Below are 18,862 nucleotides of genomic sequence, written 5' to 3'. Positions count from 1 at the left end.
CACGCGCGTTCACGTGAATGGCTGCTCCGTTCCATCGGTCAATTGAAGTCAATGTAATTCTCCTGTTGGAACGTTATTCAAGATATATGTTAACAACATTCTAAAGATTGATTCAGTACATCGTTTGACATGTTTCTACTGACTGTTACGGTACTTTTGGACATTTCGTCACGTTATAGTGGACGCGCTTTGTGACTTTGGAATTGTTTACCAAACACGCTAACCAAAGTAGCTAATTGGACATAAATAGCGGACATTATCGAACAAATCAAGCATTTATTGTGGACCTGTGATTCCTAGGACTGCATTCTGATGAAGTTCATCAAAGGTAAGGAAACATTTATCATGTATTTTCTGGTTTCTGTTGACTCCAACATGGCGGCTAATTTGGCCATTGTTCTGAGCGCCGTCTCAGATTATTGCGTGGTTTGCTTTTTCCGCAAATTTCTTTTGAAATCTGACACAGCGGTTGCATTAAGGAGTAAATATATATATAATATATGCCAAGCATCACGTCTGGAGGAAACCTGGCTCTCCTTACGGTGAAGCACATGCTGTGGGGATGTTTTTCAGTGGCAGGGACTGGCAAAGTGGGATACCTAGTCAGTTGTACAACTGAATGCAGTCAACTGAAATGTGTGTTCCTCATTTAAGCCAACCCCTCTGAATCCGAGAGGTCCAGGGCACTGCCTTAATCGACATCCACGTCTTTGGCGCCCGGGAACAGTGGGTTAATTGCCTTGCTTAGGGACAGACGACAGATTTTTACCTTGTCAGCTCGGGGATTCAATCCAGCAACCTTTCGGTTACTGGCCCAACACTCTAATCACTAGGCTACCTGCCACCCTACTAGTCAGTATCGACGCAAAGATGAATGTCAAAAAGTACAGAGTTCCTTAATGAAAACCTGCTCCAGAGCGCTCAGGACCTCAGACTGGGGGCGAACGACCCAAAGCACACAGCCAAGACAACGCAGGAGTGGTTTCGGGACAAGTCTCTGAATGTCCTTCAGTGTCCCAGCCAGAGCCCAGACTAGAACTCGATCAAACATTTCTGGAGAGACCTGAAAATAGCTGTGCAGCGACGCTCCCTATCCAACCTGACAGAGCTTGAGAGCATGTGCAGAGAAGAATGAGAGAAACTCCCCAAATACAGGTGTGCCAAGCTTGTAGTGTCATACCCAAGAAGACTTGATGCTGTAATCGCTGCCAAAGGTGCTTCAACACAGTACTGAGTAAAGGGTCTGAATACTTATGTAAAAGTGATATTTCACTTTTTTTAATATATAATAAATTAGCAAGAATAAAAAACAACAAAAAAACAACAGTTTTTGCTTTGTCATTATGGGGTATTGTGTGTGTGTGTGTGTGTGTGTGTGATTGATTGATTAGAAGAATAACAATTTAATACATTTTAGAATAAGGCTGTAACAAAATTTGGGAAAGTAGTAGGGAAAGTAGGGCCTGAATAATTTCCAAAGGCGCTGTCAATAATGATTTCTCTTGGAGTCTACTTTTTACTGTGAAGTATAGGGCCTATCCTAAATGAGCAGAACAGTTGTTGCAGTTAACTTTTTTTGAAACTTCCGTGTGAATGGTGGGTGGTTCCTAATGAAACTAAAATAAAAACACCGTAACTGTTGATCTATATGTGGGGCAAACTTAATCTTGATGTCATTTGAAAACGTAGTGTGCTCTTAAATGAGTAATACATTTAATTATGCACAATGTAAATGTACATTTTTATATGATTTTGAAAAAATCCTCAGTAGGCAAGTGGCCACGCCACAAAATGTTTGTGAAATTTGAAGCTGCAGCCACAGAGGACCGTCTGGTCTGATGCCGCATATCATCTACAAAGTGTTTTATTCTCTCATCCTTGCCACTTAATTGTGGCCATTTTAGAGCTATTTGAATGAAATGTTCATACATATTTAACACTGACACTACCTGAAACTAATTTTAAGTTATGTCTGGTTAATCCCTCTTATTTCTGACTTTTCACTCAACAGTCAGTCTTTGTGACATAGGTATATGGAATCCAAGGCCATACCCCATGCACTTTAAGGCTTTGTCCCATAGGGGTGCACAACTGGGCATTACCACAGTGCATGGAGGAAGGGTTCCTTTTGCCCATTCACATCGCTAACACACATCTTGTGACAAACCCATCCTAAGGACATTGAGGTAAAATATTTGAAAACTTTAAATTCTATACCTTTTCCCTTTTCTGACATTTTGCCCAATATTTGAAATCTGTAATATACAAACATGTATCTGCCTGTACAGAGCATGGTAGTGAAAAGGAATCTTCCAAAACATTGTTGCCTTTTGACATAATAGCAAGACCTAGTGTTGACACAGCTTTTAAGTTGCATATATCTCCTTACGTCATTATCACACAGTTTATACTTACTCCCCATTTTTTCAAATGACAAAAAATGACAGAAGCATCACTTTGTCAATGGAGAGACTCTTGGGTTATTTTATGTATTAACAACCACACTGCCCTAGAATGGTGTAGGATTGGAACGATGCCCCAAATTTCTGTATCATAGGCTCTTTTTTGGGGGGGGGGGGGGGGATAAAACATATAAAGGTTCAAAGGGAGCAGTCAAACCTAGTTTCCAACGTAACCCATCTCTCTTCTACCTCCAGTGCTTTGCCGTTTTGGATAGCTCGAAAGTCACATCGTACAGTTCTACATCTGGGATACCTAACCCTCTTTCTTTAGGGGCATGTATTTTCTGCATACTGATGCATGGTCTTTTCCACTCCCATATAAAATATTTAATAATACTACACTGCTCAAAAAAATAAAGGGAACACTTCAACAACACAATGTAACTCCAAGTCAATCACACTTCTGTGAAATCAAACTGTCCACTTAGGAAGCAACACTGATTGACAATAAATTTCAGGTGGAAATAGACAACAGGTGGAAATTATAGGCAATTAGCAAGACACCCCCAATAAAGGAGTGGTTCTGCAGGTGGTGACCACAGACCACTTCTCAGTTCCTATGCTTCCTGGCTGATGTTTTGGTCACTTTTGAATGCTGGCGGTGCTTTCACTCTAGTGGTAGCATGAGACGGAGTCTACAACCCACACAAGTGGCTCAGGTAGTGCAGCTCATCCAGGATGGCACATCAATGCGAGCTGTGGCAAGAAGGTTTGCTGTGTCTGTCAGCGTAGTGTCCAGAGCATGGAGACACCAGGAGACAGGCCAGTACATCAGGAGACGTGGAGGAGGCAGTAGGAGGGCAACAACCCAGCAGCAGGACCGCTACCTCCGCCTTTGTGCAAGGAGGAGCAGGTGGAGCACTGCCAGAGCCCTGCAAAATGACCTCCAGCAGGCCACAAATGTGCATGTGTCTACTCAAACGGTCAGAAACAGACTCCATGAGGGTGGTATGAGGGCCCGATGTCCACAGGTGGGGGTTGTGCTTACAGCCCAACACCGTGCAGGACGTTTGGCATTTGCCAGAGAACACCAAGATTGGCAAATTCGCCACTGGCGCCCTGTGCTCTTCACAGATGAAAGCAGGTTCACACTGAGCACATGTGACAGACGTGACAGAGTCTGGAGACGCCGTGGAGAACGTTCTGCTGCCTGCAACATCCTCCAGCATGACCGGTTTGGCGGTGGGTCAGTCATGGTGTGGGGTGGCATTTCTTTGGGGGGCCGCACAGCCCTCCATGTGCTCGCCAGAGGTAGCCTGACTGCCATTAGGTACCGAGATGAGATCCTCAGACCATATGCTGGTTTGGTTGGCCCTGGGTTCCTCCTAATGCAAGACAATGCTAGACCTCATGTGGCTGGAGTGTCAGCAGTTCCTGCAAGAGGAAGGCATTGATGCTATGGACTGGCCCGCCCGTTCCCCAGACCTGAATCCAATTGAGCATCATGTCTCGCTCCATCCACCAACGCCACGTTGCACCACAGACTGTCCAGGAGTTGGCGGATGCTTTAGTCCAGGTCTGGGAGGAGATCCCTCAGGAGACCATCCGCCACCTCATCAGGAGCATGCCCAGGCGTTGTAGGGAGGTCATACAGGCACGTGGAGGCAACACACACTACTGAGCCTCATTTTGACTTGTTTTAAGGACATTACATCAAAGTTGGATCAGCCTGTAGTGTGGTTTTCCACTTTAATTTTGAGTGTGACTCCAAATCCAGACCTCCATGGGTTGATAAATTTGATTTCCATTGATAATTTTTGTGTGATTTCGTTGTCAGCACATTCAACTATGTAAAGAAAAAAGTATTTAATAAGAATATTTCATTCATTCAGATCTAGGATGTGTTATTTTAGTGTTCCCTTTATTTTTTTGAGCAGTGTATTATACTGTATACTGTATACTGTATTATATATTTTGCCACAAATTTGGATGTATGCTTGGGGTCATTGTCCATTTGGAACCCATTTGCGACCAAGCTTTAACTTCCTGACATGTTGCTTCAATATATCCACATCATTTTCCTCCCTCATGATGCCATCTATTTTGTGAAGTGCACCAGCAAAGCACCCCCACAACATGATGCTGCCACCCCCATGCTTCACGGTTGGGATGGTGTTCTTCGGCTTGCAAGCCTCCCCCTTTCTCCTCCAAACATAACGATGGTCATTATGGCCAAACAGTTCTATTTTTGTTTTATCAGATCAGAGGACATTTCTCCAAAAAGTACGATCTTTGTCCCCACGTGCAGTTGCAAACCGTAGTCTGGCTTTTCTTTTTTATGCCGGTTTTGGAGCAGTGGCTTCTTCCTTGCTGAGCGGCCTTTCAGGTTATGTTGATATAGGATTAGTTTTACTGTGGATATAGATACTTTTGTACCTGTTTCCTCCAGCATCTTCACAAGGTACTTTGCTGTTCTGGGACTGATTTGCACTTTTCACAGAAAAGTACGTTCATCTCTAGGAGACAGAACACGTCTCCTTCCTGAGTGGTATGACGGCTGCGTGGTCCCATGGTGTTTATACTTGCGTACTATTGTTTGTACAGATGAATGTGGTTCCTTCAGGCGTTTGGAAATTGCTCCCAAGGATGAACCAGACTTGTGGAGGTCTACAACTCTTTTTGAGGTCTTGGCTGATTTCTTTTGATTTTCCCATGATGTCAAGCAAAGAGGCACTGAGTTTGAAGGTAGGCCTTGAAATACATCCACAGGTACACCTCCAATGAGTCAAATTATGTCAATTAGCCTATCAGAAGCTTCTAAATCCATGACATCATATTCTGGAATTTTCCAAGCTGTTTAAAGGCAGTCAACTTAGTGTATGTAAACTTCTGACCCACTGGAATTGTGATACAGTGAATTGTAAGTGAAATAATCTGTCTGTAAACAGTTGTTTGAAAAATGACTTGTGTCATGCACAAAGTAGATGTCCTAACCGACTTGCCAAAACTATAATTTGTTAACAAGACATTTGTGGAGTGGTTGAAAAACGAGTTTTAATGACTCCAACCTAAGTATATGTAAACTTCTGACTTCAACTGTAGTTAAACTTAGGAACAAGCATAATTTTAATTGTATACATATTTCCCCGTACAATAAGATTTAACAACTTCCATTTTTTGGAGGACTGGAATATTGATATCCATTATCTTATCTAACTCTGTCAATAGAATGCCCTGATAATTTATACCCTATTGCTTCTACTTGAAATTAAAAGGGGCAACCATGGCTGATGGATTTTATTGTAGAGACTGGCATAGCATCAGGTTTATGCCAATTAACCGTGAATCCAGAAATATATATCTCGATCTCTATCAACTAAATATTGGGGTTTACTGTATAAGCACTAAACGGATGAGGAATGATGCAACTAACGTTTAACATTGCATGGTGATACAGTAAGTAGTAGGTGTCTTTTTTATGGGGCAATTCATCATATGTAGAACCTGGCTGGTTGGCAGACGAAAAGAAAATGACCCTTTTTTGAAAGTATTTTCATTAAAGTGGGAGCTTATTTGGGAGCTAGAACTAACTTCCTTGGTGATTTATTATTTAAGTTTGTGCTTGGATATTTCAAGGGCTATATATCACTTGAAATATTGTGGTAGTGTTTAATCTAAAAATACAATGTTTGGGAGCCTGACCATATAAGCCTAGTGTTGGAAAGGGTTTTTCCTAAATAATGATGACCGTCACCCTATACGAGTGATAATGGCTATTGTGGGAATGTTGAGTTTTTGCTTCAGTCAATTGAGATGGACCCAAGGCCACGATTTGAAAAGCACATCTGTTATATAGCCTATTGAATGTATTCCCCATACAATTTCACGGAATCTATCCTCGATAAGGATTTATTTCAGGTTCATTAATCAGATATCCAACTCGCTCACAGAATTGACTTAGGCTTATTTACAATGAAATGTTTCCAACCCTGGAGCTGATATGCCCCAAGTTCTGAAAAATAGATTACTATTTACACATGCACACTAAAGTGACCATTGTCCTAGGTTGTGCTGTAACTGTTGAAAAATACAGTACCTTAACTGGTTAAATCCACTGTTGTCGTTGTAGCAATAAATGGCTTTCTAAATCTTTCTTTGTTTTGTTTTTCTCATGTTGTTTTGAGGCGTCCACACTCCTCGCTAGGGATATGAATGTGATTAGAGTGGTCAGAATTGATGACCATGTGAATCCTTCAACCAGGGAGCAGGCATGGCATGCATCTCCCTCCCTCCTCCTCCCTCTCTCTCTCCTTTGCTCTCCCTCTCTTTCTCCCTCTCTCTCCACTGCCCATTCATTCGCAAATCGCAATACATCTATGCTCTCCAGAGACGGGGGATTGCTTGCTGGAAACAGTGGTTGAAACAATCCCAGAGAGGGACTTCAGCCGTCACCGTCTTGAAGCGATGCCAGGGTTGGATCCTCTATCTGTCAGTCACAGCAAGGCCCGCCCACACTCATTGGCAGTGTGTCATCGGTGCTAGACTCACCAGTGTGCCCCAGGGAGCCTTGCTCAGGAGGGGGGCTTGCGGATGCACCCCTCCCTCTCTCGCTCTCTCTCTGTCTCTCTTTCTGTCTGTCTCTCTCTCTTTCTCCCTCTTTTGCTTCCCTTTTCCATCCCTTGGTGCTCACACAACAAGCAAGGCTCACTCCTCCAAAGACTCCTCCGCAGGGCTCTCTTCGCTACTGCGTACCCTGACGCTTGCCTAGCGTTTATTATTCATACCGTTTACTTGAGTGTGTTTTGGACTCTACAGTGGCAGGGCGATAAGACGCGGCGGGGGGGTGCGTAATGAAGAAGTTTGTGACCATAGTGCTCCGCGGCCTGGTCAGCCTCTCGAAGGACCGTACCTGGGTGAAGGAGCGCCACCGGCCGGGGAAGAAGGAAGGCCGGAGGAGAAGGACAGCAGTTAAAGGGGGAAGTGCCACGGGCAGAAACGGCAACTATGGGAGGGTGGTTAGTATTCCTCTTGAGGTGAGATCTGTCTTGCTCAACTTTCAATTCAAGGGTGGTTTACTCTCATTGTCTCACGCCAGCATTGGTCGTTTACGAGGTGAAATTGTCTCGGCTAAATCTTTACAACAGCCTTTGCTGTTTTCAGTTTTGCCTGCCCGTTCCAGGTCCTTGTCGATATGCTTGTTGCTTTCTCTATATTGCCCAGTGAGAACTCTTTTTGTCATCCATCTAACCTTTGTTTTGCAGCAACGCTATTGGTGACCCATATCAATGCTGGGGCAGAGGCCATTGATTGGTCTAACTAGCACTTCCGGGGTTCCTGTGTTTTGGCAGAAGTGTCAGCGTTTTGGCATATTTTTTGGAAGACGGCCATACATTTGCATAAAAATCCCATGGCATGACAGAAATGTTGACCTTTGAATTTCATATTTTTTAATATAATAATAATATGCCATTTAGCGGACACATTTTTCCAAAGCGACTTAGTCATGCGTGCATACAATTTACGTGTGGGTGTCCCCGGGAATCGAACCCACAACCCTGGCGATGCAAGCACCATGCTCTACCGACTGTGCCAGACAGGACAATTATTTATTTTTTAAAACCTTTTTTTGTCAAAACAATATTTGTGTGTGAGCATGCTGCTTTGAGGATGAGCCTCCCCTGTCTTGGAATGATGTGATTGAGTGGATAGTCGGTACTTCTTGATTGTGTTGACTGCTGACCCTGAGTGTGCTGCTGGCCATTGCCACCATTTGCCATTGAGCTTGTTTATTACCATATGCACATACTTAGATCTTCACATCTGAAATGTAGGCTACTGGTTGCAGTATACTATAATAAGTCAGATCCTATTCATTTTAGGAAGAGCGTTCAATACCAACACATCATTTTACTTCTTTTTTTTTCCTGGTAGGTTTTGGCAAGATCATTTGTTTCTTGCATTATCCGTCATGGTCCAATAGGCTTTGTTTTAGTGCACTTAAAAGAATTGCTTGGTATTGCGATTATGATTTCATCTGATATATTGATGTTGAGGTGGATCTTAATGGAGGGATTCTGCAGGGAGACAAGGGGCTTAGAAGCTCTGCGCTCAGAATTTTCTCGTCCAGTTTTGGCAGTGGTAATCTTTGTTCATCTCTGTTTTCCCGATTTAATCTCATCAGAAGAGGGCGAACACTTCCTACCGCTTTCCTGGCGCTCGCTCCCCTGAATTATGCATTTACTCAGAAAATTATGTTATCCTTTCTTGTTTCATTTTGAAACTAAGAAAGCAGAGGACAAATAAGTTCATTGGTATGGGATTGCCTGTTGGCATTAGTTGTGGAAACTGGTCTTGGTTGGTGTGATTGGCGCTCTACATTTGCATCATGTTTGGGTTTGTCTACCCCCCTTCTGTGGAAAAGAAGGCCAATGATTTCTCTCTTACCCCCTGCTGCTCTCTTGGTGGAATCTATTGCTCTATCCCAAATCGACCCATAGCAAGACCCCCTATGGACTTTGGAGATATGAAAGGATTGAAGGGATATAATCAATAGGGTAATGGCTCCACGTTTCCCACAGATTGGCCATGTGGAATTTTCACCCATATTTCTTTAATTTATAAAATCTTGTCTGACTGCCCAAAACTGCAGTGGGGCTAGGGGTCAGTGTGGGATTGGGTGTAATGTGTGCTACAGTGTTAGCTGCAATCAGAAGGGAATGCCACGCATCCTAATTTCATAGAGATTTTGGTTCATTGTTGCCGAGCCAAGATCAGCCGTGGGAAGTGTGAAGGACTGCCCATTGTGACTGATGCAGGCTATGCTGTTTGGCTAGAAGTGGAAGTATCTTGAACATGTGTTATTAATTATGTTCTCAGTCTTGGTTCTATCAGTAATTAACTTTCTCCATCTCTGCTTTGAGCGTTGGACTGAATCAAGTGTGTGTATAGAGTTTTGGGGAGACTCTTGTGGCAAACACTGACAGTCTTTGATGGGTAACACTTGATGGCACATTAAAAGCTGTGAGTGCTACGATAAGAAGGAAAGAAGAGAGGGAGGGAGGAATAGTCCAGGCAATATGTGAAAAAAATATGTTTGGGGTCCTGAACATTTTCAGAAATGGATCCATAGAAAAATGCTTTCTGGCAGACGTTTTTCTGTTTCTCTATGGATGAAAGTTATAATGATCATCACCAGACCATTGAGTTAACCCACGTAGACTGCTGATTCAGTAGGGGTAGTGTTATCACATGTCAATGCACCTATGAAGAACTGATGTCAGTCTGTGGTATTCCACAAACCTCTGTGACGTTTACCATAAAGATCTCCACCAAACCTTTTCACACACATTCCACAGCAGTGTGTGCTGAGGATACACGCAACTCAAGCTACAGCCAGGACACAGGGTTGGTCGTGGCTTGATTGTCCAATGCTCAAAGCAGAGGGCGAGAAAGCTTATTACTGATAGATGGCTGAAAACATAATTGAAAATCCACGTCAATCGCTTTTGGTAGCTATTTATCATTGCTAGCTAACTGAAGGCACTGAAACCATTGAGCAAATGAAGCACGTGTAGTTTGGATTGGCAAAGGGTAGCTAACGTTTAGCCTACATTTTTATGCAAAAGTTTGACCCTAGATCTAGATCTGTTTTAGGTGTTGGGGGAGCAAAACCTGTCCTGTGACTTAAATGTGCTACTGCTTACTCAATGTATCCCCTGCTATTGGTTATAACTGCCTCCCTCCCTCTCTCCCGCTCAGATGATCCTGACAGTGTACCTAAGTGATGGGGAACAGGCACTGACCGAGGTGCCCATCACCCCTGAGACGTCGTGCCGCGACGTGGTCGAGTTCTGCAAGGAGCCTGGCGAGAGCGGCTGCCACCTTGCCGAAGTGTGGCGAGGCAACGGTAAGAGAGTGACGCCGTCTCGAATCTCCTCCTCAAGCGCCTTCTTACCCTAGCCTCTAGTACAGGTATACTTCAATCTTGACCTAGAGTCCAGTTCCACTGCTCATTTTCATTCTTGCTATTTAGTCAGGTACTGGCTGGAGTAACAGCCTGCTCATATGTTGGCTCTTCAGGACTTGAAGTGCACTTCCAACTAGACTAGGTCAGTGTTGAAATGGAGACTTTTTGATCAACCACTTTACCTGAACTGCATGTTGACAACTCTCATTACCACACAAATTGTGAAGGGGTTGTGTGCCTTGAGACCCTAACGATGCTCTGTGTGCATCCCAAATGGCTCTCTTCCCTATATAGTCCACTGCTTTTACTAAGGCCGAAAGAGCTCTGGTAGTGGACTAAATAGGGAATAGGGTGGTGTTTGGGATACATGCTTTCTCTGCTTAGGCTGCATTCAGACTTGAGAATGAATAAGCATGTAGCACACAGTCAGCTCCAATGTGAAATAAGCTTTGTGAAAGGAAACACTTCTGTATATACACAAAGTAACAGCGAAAGTGTGGTCTTCTGCGCCGGAGAGCTTTTTAGAGCCGTACATACCAGTCAAACTACGGTAATAACTAGTTCTCGTGTGAGAAACAACCGTGAAACTACCGCTGGAGACAAGTGGATCTTTGAGTAGTCAGATGTGCACTATAAGTGATAACTACATTTTTGAGGGAATTGTCAATTGTATGTGGCCTATGCCAATTGCAGGAGTAATGGCCAGTTAATTTTACTTGTAGTTAGACAAAATATGAATTATGGAAACAAGTTAAATTCTAGTTGATTGCAAGCCAATTCATGCAAAGCTTGAAGGTACTGTGCACTTGACCTATAGCGGCCTCACTAAATAAGTAGACACCACAAATGGGCATCCAAACAGTAATATAAAGCATACATAATATTGTTAGATATGTGAAAAGAACATTTATTTTTGAAAATGATCTAAAAATGAATGTTTGACAAATAATCAAATTCCACATGGTTTTGAAAACGTATTTTTTTTATGTGTGTGCCATAAAACTGTCCGTAGCCTCCACTGTACTGGGTAATCGCATACAAAAATACTGATTTGCTACAGATTTCTCCCCAAAGGAGAACAGCTTACACACACAGAGGAGTTGTATTGTCAGGAGCTAGCCAAATGGGATTACGTAACAGGGCTAATAAACAAGCTGGCTGGATGTCATGTTTATCTCAAGGAGTGGTCCCTCTCAGCAAAACACTGATGACACAGGTGTGTCAGCTAGAACTCTGGTGAGGGAAGCAATCATGACGACTGTGTGTGTGTGCGCACGTGCACACTCTGACAGCGGGGTGTGTCCGCTGTCTGCATTTAATGTCTGAAGAGACATTCTGCATCCCAAATGGCACCCTGTCCCCTATATACTACACTGCTTTTGCCATTTGGGATGCAGCCAAAGACTTATGAAAAGCACAGCCGGAACTATCTAGTCTTCATCAGAGCTCAAGTTTTTGGAGGGAGGGGTGAGCGGCCACGCTGCCCTTCTTCCTTTCTGCCTGTGTGAGGCGTCTGGCTCAGCTGTAATGGGAACGAATGGGGCCAGCAGTCGGCATGAGTCTGCCTCAAGCAGAGGAGCTCACTTAAGTGCTTTTAAAGCTCCTGCTTTGGTCTAGTCACTCTGCTCAACCAGGAGAACTCTGCTTTCTACTGGTTATAGTGCCATCACTGCCGTGGTAAAGAATGTTATGGGGTGGGCTAAGATCCCCCCCCTGCCTCTCTCTCTCTCTCTCTGAATCGCTCTCTTTCTCTCTTTGTTCCTTTCCTTCTCGCTGTCCCTCACTAGCCCAGGGACTGTATGTGTCAAGCATCTCAGAGTAGGAATGCTGATTTAGGGTAACTTTTGCCTTTTAGATCGCAATAAATATTACATGGACGGGGGGACCTGATCCGATATCAGCACTCCGAGACGCTGGATAAGCAGATTATAGACTAGTCATTCAGACAGCTACGAGCCACCTGATTCTGCCTTTTCCTCTTTTTAAATTCTCTCTCAAATTCAGAAGGCTTTATTGCCATGGAAAGTGCTACCACATACATTGCATACAAGCAAACATATAGGAATTAAATAAATCAATGATGGCTGAAATAAACAATTCTCTCTGTCCCCCCCATACCCCTAGAACGAGCAATCCCCTTTGAGCACATGATGTACGAGCACCTACAGAAGTGGGGACCCCGAAAACAAGAGGTCAAGTTCTTCCTCCGGCACGAGGACTCGCCCACCGAAAGCAGTGATCAAGGTGGGTGCAATAGTAACCCCTTTGCTGTCTGTAACTCTCACACACACACACACACACAGGAAAATGTGCACACACAGGCAAATGCACGCACACACAGGCAAACAAAGGCAAGCGCGCACACAGTGCCTTCAGAAGGTATTCACACCCTTGGACTTTTTCCAAATTTTGTGTTACAGCCCGAATTTAAAATGGATTAAATTGAGATTGTGTCACTAGCCTACTCACAATACCCAATAATGTCTGTGGACATTTTTACAAAAATAAATAAATGAAAAGCTGAAATGCCTTGAGAGTCAATAAGTATTCAAGCCCTAAATAGACTAAGTTAGTGGAGTATAAATGTGCTTAACAAGTCACATAAGTTGCATGGACTCTGTGCAATAGTAGTGTTTAACATGATCTTTGAATGACTACCACATCTCTGTACCCCACACATACAATTATCTGTTAGGTCCCTCCATCAGTGAATTTCAAACTCCGATTCAGCCAGAAAGACCAGGGAGGTTTTCCAATGCCTCGCAAAGAAGGGCAGCTATTGGTAGATGGGTAAAAAAAAGCAGACATTGAATATCCTTTTGAGCATGGTGAAGTTATTAATTACGCTTTGGATGGTGTATCAATACACACAGTTACTACAAAGATACAGGCGTCCTTCCGAACTCAGTTGCCAGAGAGGAACGAAACCGCTCAGTAATGGTGACTTCAAAACAGTTGCAGAATTTAATAGTTGTGATAGGAGAAAACTGAGGATGGATCAACAACATTGTAGTTACTCCACAATAGTAACCTTATTGACAGTGAAAAGAAGGAAACCTGTACAGAATAAAAATATTCCAAAATATGCATCCTGTTTGCAACAAGGCATTAAACTTCTTATGGCTGCAGTCCCGGTAACGGGACCGATATGACAACAGCCAGTCCAAGTGCAGGGCGCCAAATTCAAAAACCAGAAATCTCATAATTAAAATTCCTCAGACATTCATGAGTCTTATATCATTTTAAAGGTAATCTTGTTGTTAATCCCACCAAAGTGTCCGATTTCAAATAGGCTTGTCAGCGAAAGCACTACAAACGATTGTTAGGTCACCACAAAACCACAATAATCACAGCCATTTTTTCCAGCTAAAGATAGCTTCACAGAAACCAGAATAGAGATAAAATGAATCACTAACCTTCGATTATTTTCATCAGATGACACTCATGGGACTTCATGTTACACAATACATGCATGTTTTGTTTGATTAAATTCATATTTATATCAAAAGATCTGAGTTTACATTGAGGCTACAAGATTCACTAAATGCAAAAACATCAAGTGACTTTGCATAGCCCATTGTTTCAACAGAAATACTCATCATAAATATAGATGATAATACAAGTTATACACATTGAATTATAGATATACCTCTCCTTAATGCAACCGCTATGTCAGATTTCAAAAAAACTTTACGGAAAAAGAAATGCACGCTATAATCTGAGACGGCGCTCAAAAACAGCATACCACAGCTGCAAAGATGGCGTCACTATAAACAATAAAATACATGATAAATATTCCATTACCTTTGATGATCTAGATCAGAAAGCACACCAGGAATCCCAGGTCCACAATAAATGTTTGTTTTGTTCGAAAAAATCCGTTATTTATGTCCAAATACCTTCTTTTGTTAGCGCGTCTGGTTTACATATCCAAACGCTAATTCTGGTCAGCGTTATATCGGACAAAAACTTCAAAATGTGATATTACCGGTCGAAGAAACATTTCAAATTAAGTACTGAATCAATCATTAGGATGTTTTTAACATATAGCTTCAATAAAGTTCCAACCGGAGTATTCGTTCTTGTCTGCGTGAGCAATGGAACGTCAGTGTCTTGCATGAAGAAAAGGCATGATCAGAAAATGGCTGCTTGATGGACACCTGACTGATTCTGCTCTCATTCTCTCCCACAACATCATAGAAGTCTCATTGGAATTTCTATTGATGGTTGACATCTAGTGGAACCCCTAGGCAGTGCAACATCATTCATAACTCAAGTGGATTTCTTAAGGGACTCTGGTGAATACAGACAAGCTCAGATTTCTGACTTCCTGTTTTGATTTCAACTCAGGATTTCTCACAGACATAATTCAAACAGTTTTAGAAACTTTTGAGTGTTTTCTATCCAATACTAATAATAATATGCAAATATTAGGAACTATGACTGAGGAGCAGGCCGTTTGATATGGGCACCTTTCATCTAAGCTACTCAATACTGCCCCTTCAGCCATAAGAAGTTAAAGTAACACTGCAAAAAATGTGGCAAAGCAATTCACTTTTGTCCTGAATGCAAAGTGTTTAGGGCAAATTCAATACAACACATTACTAAGTACCACTCTACAGATTTTCAAGCATAGCTGTGGCTGCATCATGTTAGGGGTATGCTTGTAACCGTTAAGGACTGGGAAGTTTTCAGGATAAAATAATGATAAAATAATGGGCAAATATTGCACAATCCAGGTGTGCAAAGCTCTTCGAGACTTTCCCAGAAAAACTGACTGCTGTAATTGCCAAAGGTGCTTCTACAAAATATTGACTCAGGGGTGTGAATACTTTTATAAATGCGATATTTCTGTATTTTGAATTCAGGCTGTAATAGAACAACGTTTTGAATAAGTCAAGAGGTATGAACACTTTCTGCAGGCACTGTAACTGTATACATCTACGCTGGTCACAAATGATAAATAATAGGGCCACTGTAATTTTGCCACTGGAAAGGGGGCTTTCTTTATGCTTCAACTGCCACGCATTGAAATGCCATGAGTGTTAATAGGAATTGCGTTGGAACACCAATGCAAGCATGTTACCTTTCTCCTCTACCCTTAATTAACCTTTCATCGTTTCTTTGCATCTTCTCTCCTCCCTTCTTAAAACATATTGGAGAAGAACGTCCGTGGGCAGGGTCTTTGGACCTTCTTTTCCAATACTGCTGAGAAGGATGCGAGGAATCTGGGAATTAATTGAATTGAGCACCTCAATCAATCGTCTCTTTTTTTCCTATGTCCTATCCCTCCCTCTTCCCCTTACTTTCTACTGTACTTAGGGGTTAAAGTTCTCATTCACTGCGACGGATTTCCATCACATAGATTCTGGAGATGTTGTTTTTGAGATCTCTGTAGATTCGTAATAGAAGTCTCTGGGAGTATGGGGGTGTGTGTGTGTGGTTTGGAGATGACATGACCTAATACAGAAGCATGTCTATTCTACGCAATATATTCCCGAATAAATGTATTCTCAAATATTACATTTTCTCTGTTATGCAGTGTGCACTGAACTGACATTTTAATGATTGTTGCTGACACTTCGATGTTCAGATGAAGTGAATGAAATAGTCTATAATGCACACCACCACGGTGCTCAACTCAAATAGCTGTATGTAGCCTACTGTAGCTTCAAGCAAAGTATCACTCAGGATGCAACTTTCCGTGCTAAAACTACTATTCTTGCCATATAATGTTAATAAAACAGACAACCCTCTAGTATAATAGTTTACCTATTTACCTAGTCGGCTGGTTGTGTGTTCTATGCGAGAGAAATATTCCTCTCCAGGCGCTTTCAAGTTGAGAGAGCCGTAGTGAGGGAAACGTATTCTGACAAGCAGTCAATGCACAATAAATCTTAATACAAACTCGGAAAACACTTTTGAAAGCAGTTTGGTCTTTTCATATTTATTTGTTATTGTTTTTAGTTTGTTGCTAATAGCACATCCTTGGGGCGGCAGGGTAGCCTAGTGGTTTGAGTGTTGGACTAGTAACCGAAAGGTTGCAAGTTCGAATCCCCGAGCTGACAAGGTACAATCTGTCGTTCTGCCCTTGAACAGGCAGTTAACCCACTGTCATTGAAAATAAGAATTTGTTCTTAACTGACTTGCCTAGTTAAAGGTAAAATAAATAAAAAATATAGACCATGGGTATTCAAGTCTTACCCAATGAGGTCCAGACCCTGCTGGTTTTCTGTTCTACCTGGTAATTAATTTCACCACTCTAAATCAGTCCCTGGTTAGAGGGGAATGATGAAAAAACACAGTGGAACTGATTTTGAGATCCAGAGTTGAGTTTGAGGGATGTAGACCAGGCTATAAGCATGGTCCAATATGTAAAAATAATTGTACCATAAGTTTTACCAATATGTTATTTGGCTCATTTCTGGAGGTGGAAATTATATTTTAGATGGTGTCAGCACTTTTAAAATTTATTTCGGGTTATAATGTCCTTTTTTTATAAAGTCACCATAAATTAGCTTCTCAGTCCTTCGAAATAAATATTCTCCCAGGGTGGACCCAGACCCCCTAATCAAGGGGACTGGAATTGGTTAAACTCGCAGTTTAATACAAGATGATCCTCTTTCCCTAAAATTATGATGGTCATGACTTTCTCACGGGAAAGGGGAGATTAACTTGGCCCCAGACAATCGATCAGAGATCGACTTAAGTTTCAGTCACAGGATTTTTTGTTACTTTTACCCGTGTACTCACTCGTCTTCTCTCATCACTCTTTCTCGGCCTGGGCTCAGTGAGGTGGAATGTGATGGTGTCTTCAGTGGAGAGTCAACCCTCCACTGGGCGGGAACACAAAGACACAGAGAAGTGGCCCCAGTCCATCACATGCCAGCTCTTACTTACTCACTCACACTTATTATTTATCATCTGCATACTTAAGACCCATTTCAGCCTAAATGTTTATTAGTATTTACTCTCAAATTAAGAGTTGTGTCCCTGAGGGGTTCCTGTCTGACAACCAGTCAGACTAGTAGCAATGGAAAATTGTAGAAACACATACATTGATAGTGGCATTGAGACCTCACCGCACACCCAAAACCCATCTACCCGTATGTGGGTGTGTGTTTGCAGATATACTGTCTAGTGCAGGGGTGTCAAACTTATTTTCCTCGCGGGCTGCATTTGTTCTTCACTGAGGTCCGCACTTAATATTGATAATTTCCTCGCCGTAAAAATATGTAAGATAGTTCTCTATCGCTTTTAGAATTTTAGGCTTCCTGACTGTCTAGCTTTCGTTTCAATGACTGTTAGCAAGCTGTACAGAGTGAAGAGACTGGAAATGTAGGTCCATTATCATTTCTACAGTTTGTTTGTTTTTACTAATTTCCATGTCTATTGAGATCTACATGAATTTGTATTTTTTACAACAAATAATAAATGATACCACTGGCCTGCCGGTGGTTAAATGAGTTTTTTGGGGCCAGATTGAATGATTAGTTTGACATGTGGTCTAGAGTGTACTCAGTGTTTGTGCTTTCCCCCTGCAGGGAGCCAGCAATCTCAAGAGCAGGCCAACCGTAGAAGTGGAAGTGGTGGGGAAAAGCACAATGAGAATGGGGTAAGAACACAAACTGTATCTGAGTCTCACAAAACAGTCTCACACACATTATGCACCTAAATGATACACACTCATATTTTGATATGTTTGGGGTTGTGCCATAGTGAGACTGCTCTGCTCTTTTAATATATAAAAAAATAAATACTTGTGGTATATTATTTCAGTACCTCAAAAATGGCCTTTGTTAACCCAATAGAGAGAATGTGGAAAAGTCCTTGTCCAATAGAAAATGTCCCTACCCATACCCATTGGCTTTATCCCTAATCAATCTCCTCCCTCCGAACCTCCCTGAGGACCTTCGAACACAGTGGCACACCATATGTCTCTGATTCGGAGCCACGCCTCGCAGTCGTGTGATTCGCTAATAACAAATACTTCAGTTGATTCCCTACCTCTGTTCACTCCCACAGAGGCCAGCTTTGATTCATTGATATGCCAGGATTATATGCGTTATGCTCAATTAACCTGGGGACGAGGTTAGGCCCTGACTGTGCCAGTGATTCACAAAGTTAGTGTGTCAATGACATTTTGGGTGCTCCAGTTATTCAAATGACTACTCTATATAGCTAGCCAGGACAAAAATGTTTACCCAAGTCATCAAAATCAATACATCATAGCATGTTTTTGAGCTCATTCAGTAGTTTTTGCCTGAGTAAAATCATATTGAAAAATAATATTTAAAGTACCTTTTATATTCCTAAAACATACAGTGCATTCGGAAAGTATTCAGACCCCTTCCCTTTTTCCACATTTTGTTACTTTACAGCCTTATTCTAAAATGAATTAAATAAAAAATATTCCTCAACAATCTCCACACAATACCCCATATTGACATGGCAAAAACAAAAAAAGAGAAACCTTATTTACATAACTATTCAG

At 42.1% G+C, this 18,862-nt stretch overlaps 1 protein-coding gene across 3 annotated transcripts in view; it reads left to right on the top strand.

Annotated features, from left to right (window-relative positions):
* The window catches only part of ppp1r13bb (protein phosphatase 1, regulatory subunit 13Bb), an 89,820-nt gene that overhangs the window by 25,996 nt on the left and 44,962 nt on the right, over positions 1 to 18,862 (top strand). For all 3 annotated transcript variants that reach the window (XM_038968183.1, XM_038968182.1, XM_038968184.1), the window contains exons 3-5: positions 10,161 to 10,308; positions 12,493 to 12,612; positions 17,913 to 17,983. In XM_038968183.1, coding sequence (XP_038824111.1) covers positions 10,161 to 10,308; positions 12,493 to 12,612; positions 17,913 to 17,983 — 339 coding nt within the window. The remainder of the gene's footprint in view (positions 1 to 10,160; positions 10,309 to 12,492; positions 12,613 to 17,912; positions 17,984 to 18,862) is intronic.

This window comes from Salvelinus namaycush, chromosome 29 (assembly GCF_016432855.1).
Source record: "Salvelinus namaycush isolate Seneca chromosome 29, SaNama_1.0, whole genome shotgun sequence".
NCBI classification, from domain to species: domain Eukaryota; kingdom Metazoa; phylum Chordata; class Actinopteri; order Salmoniformes; family Salmonidae; genus Salvelinus; species Salvelinus namaycush.
The sequence above is the reverse complement of the archived record's forward strand: the minus strand, read 5'-3'. Positions and strand labels throughout refer to the sequence as shown.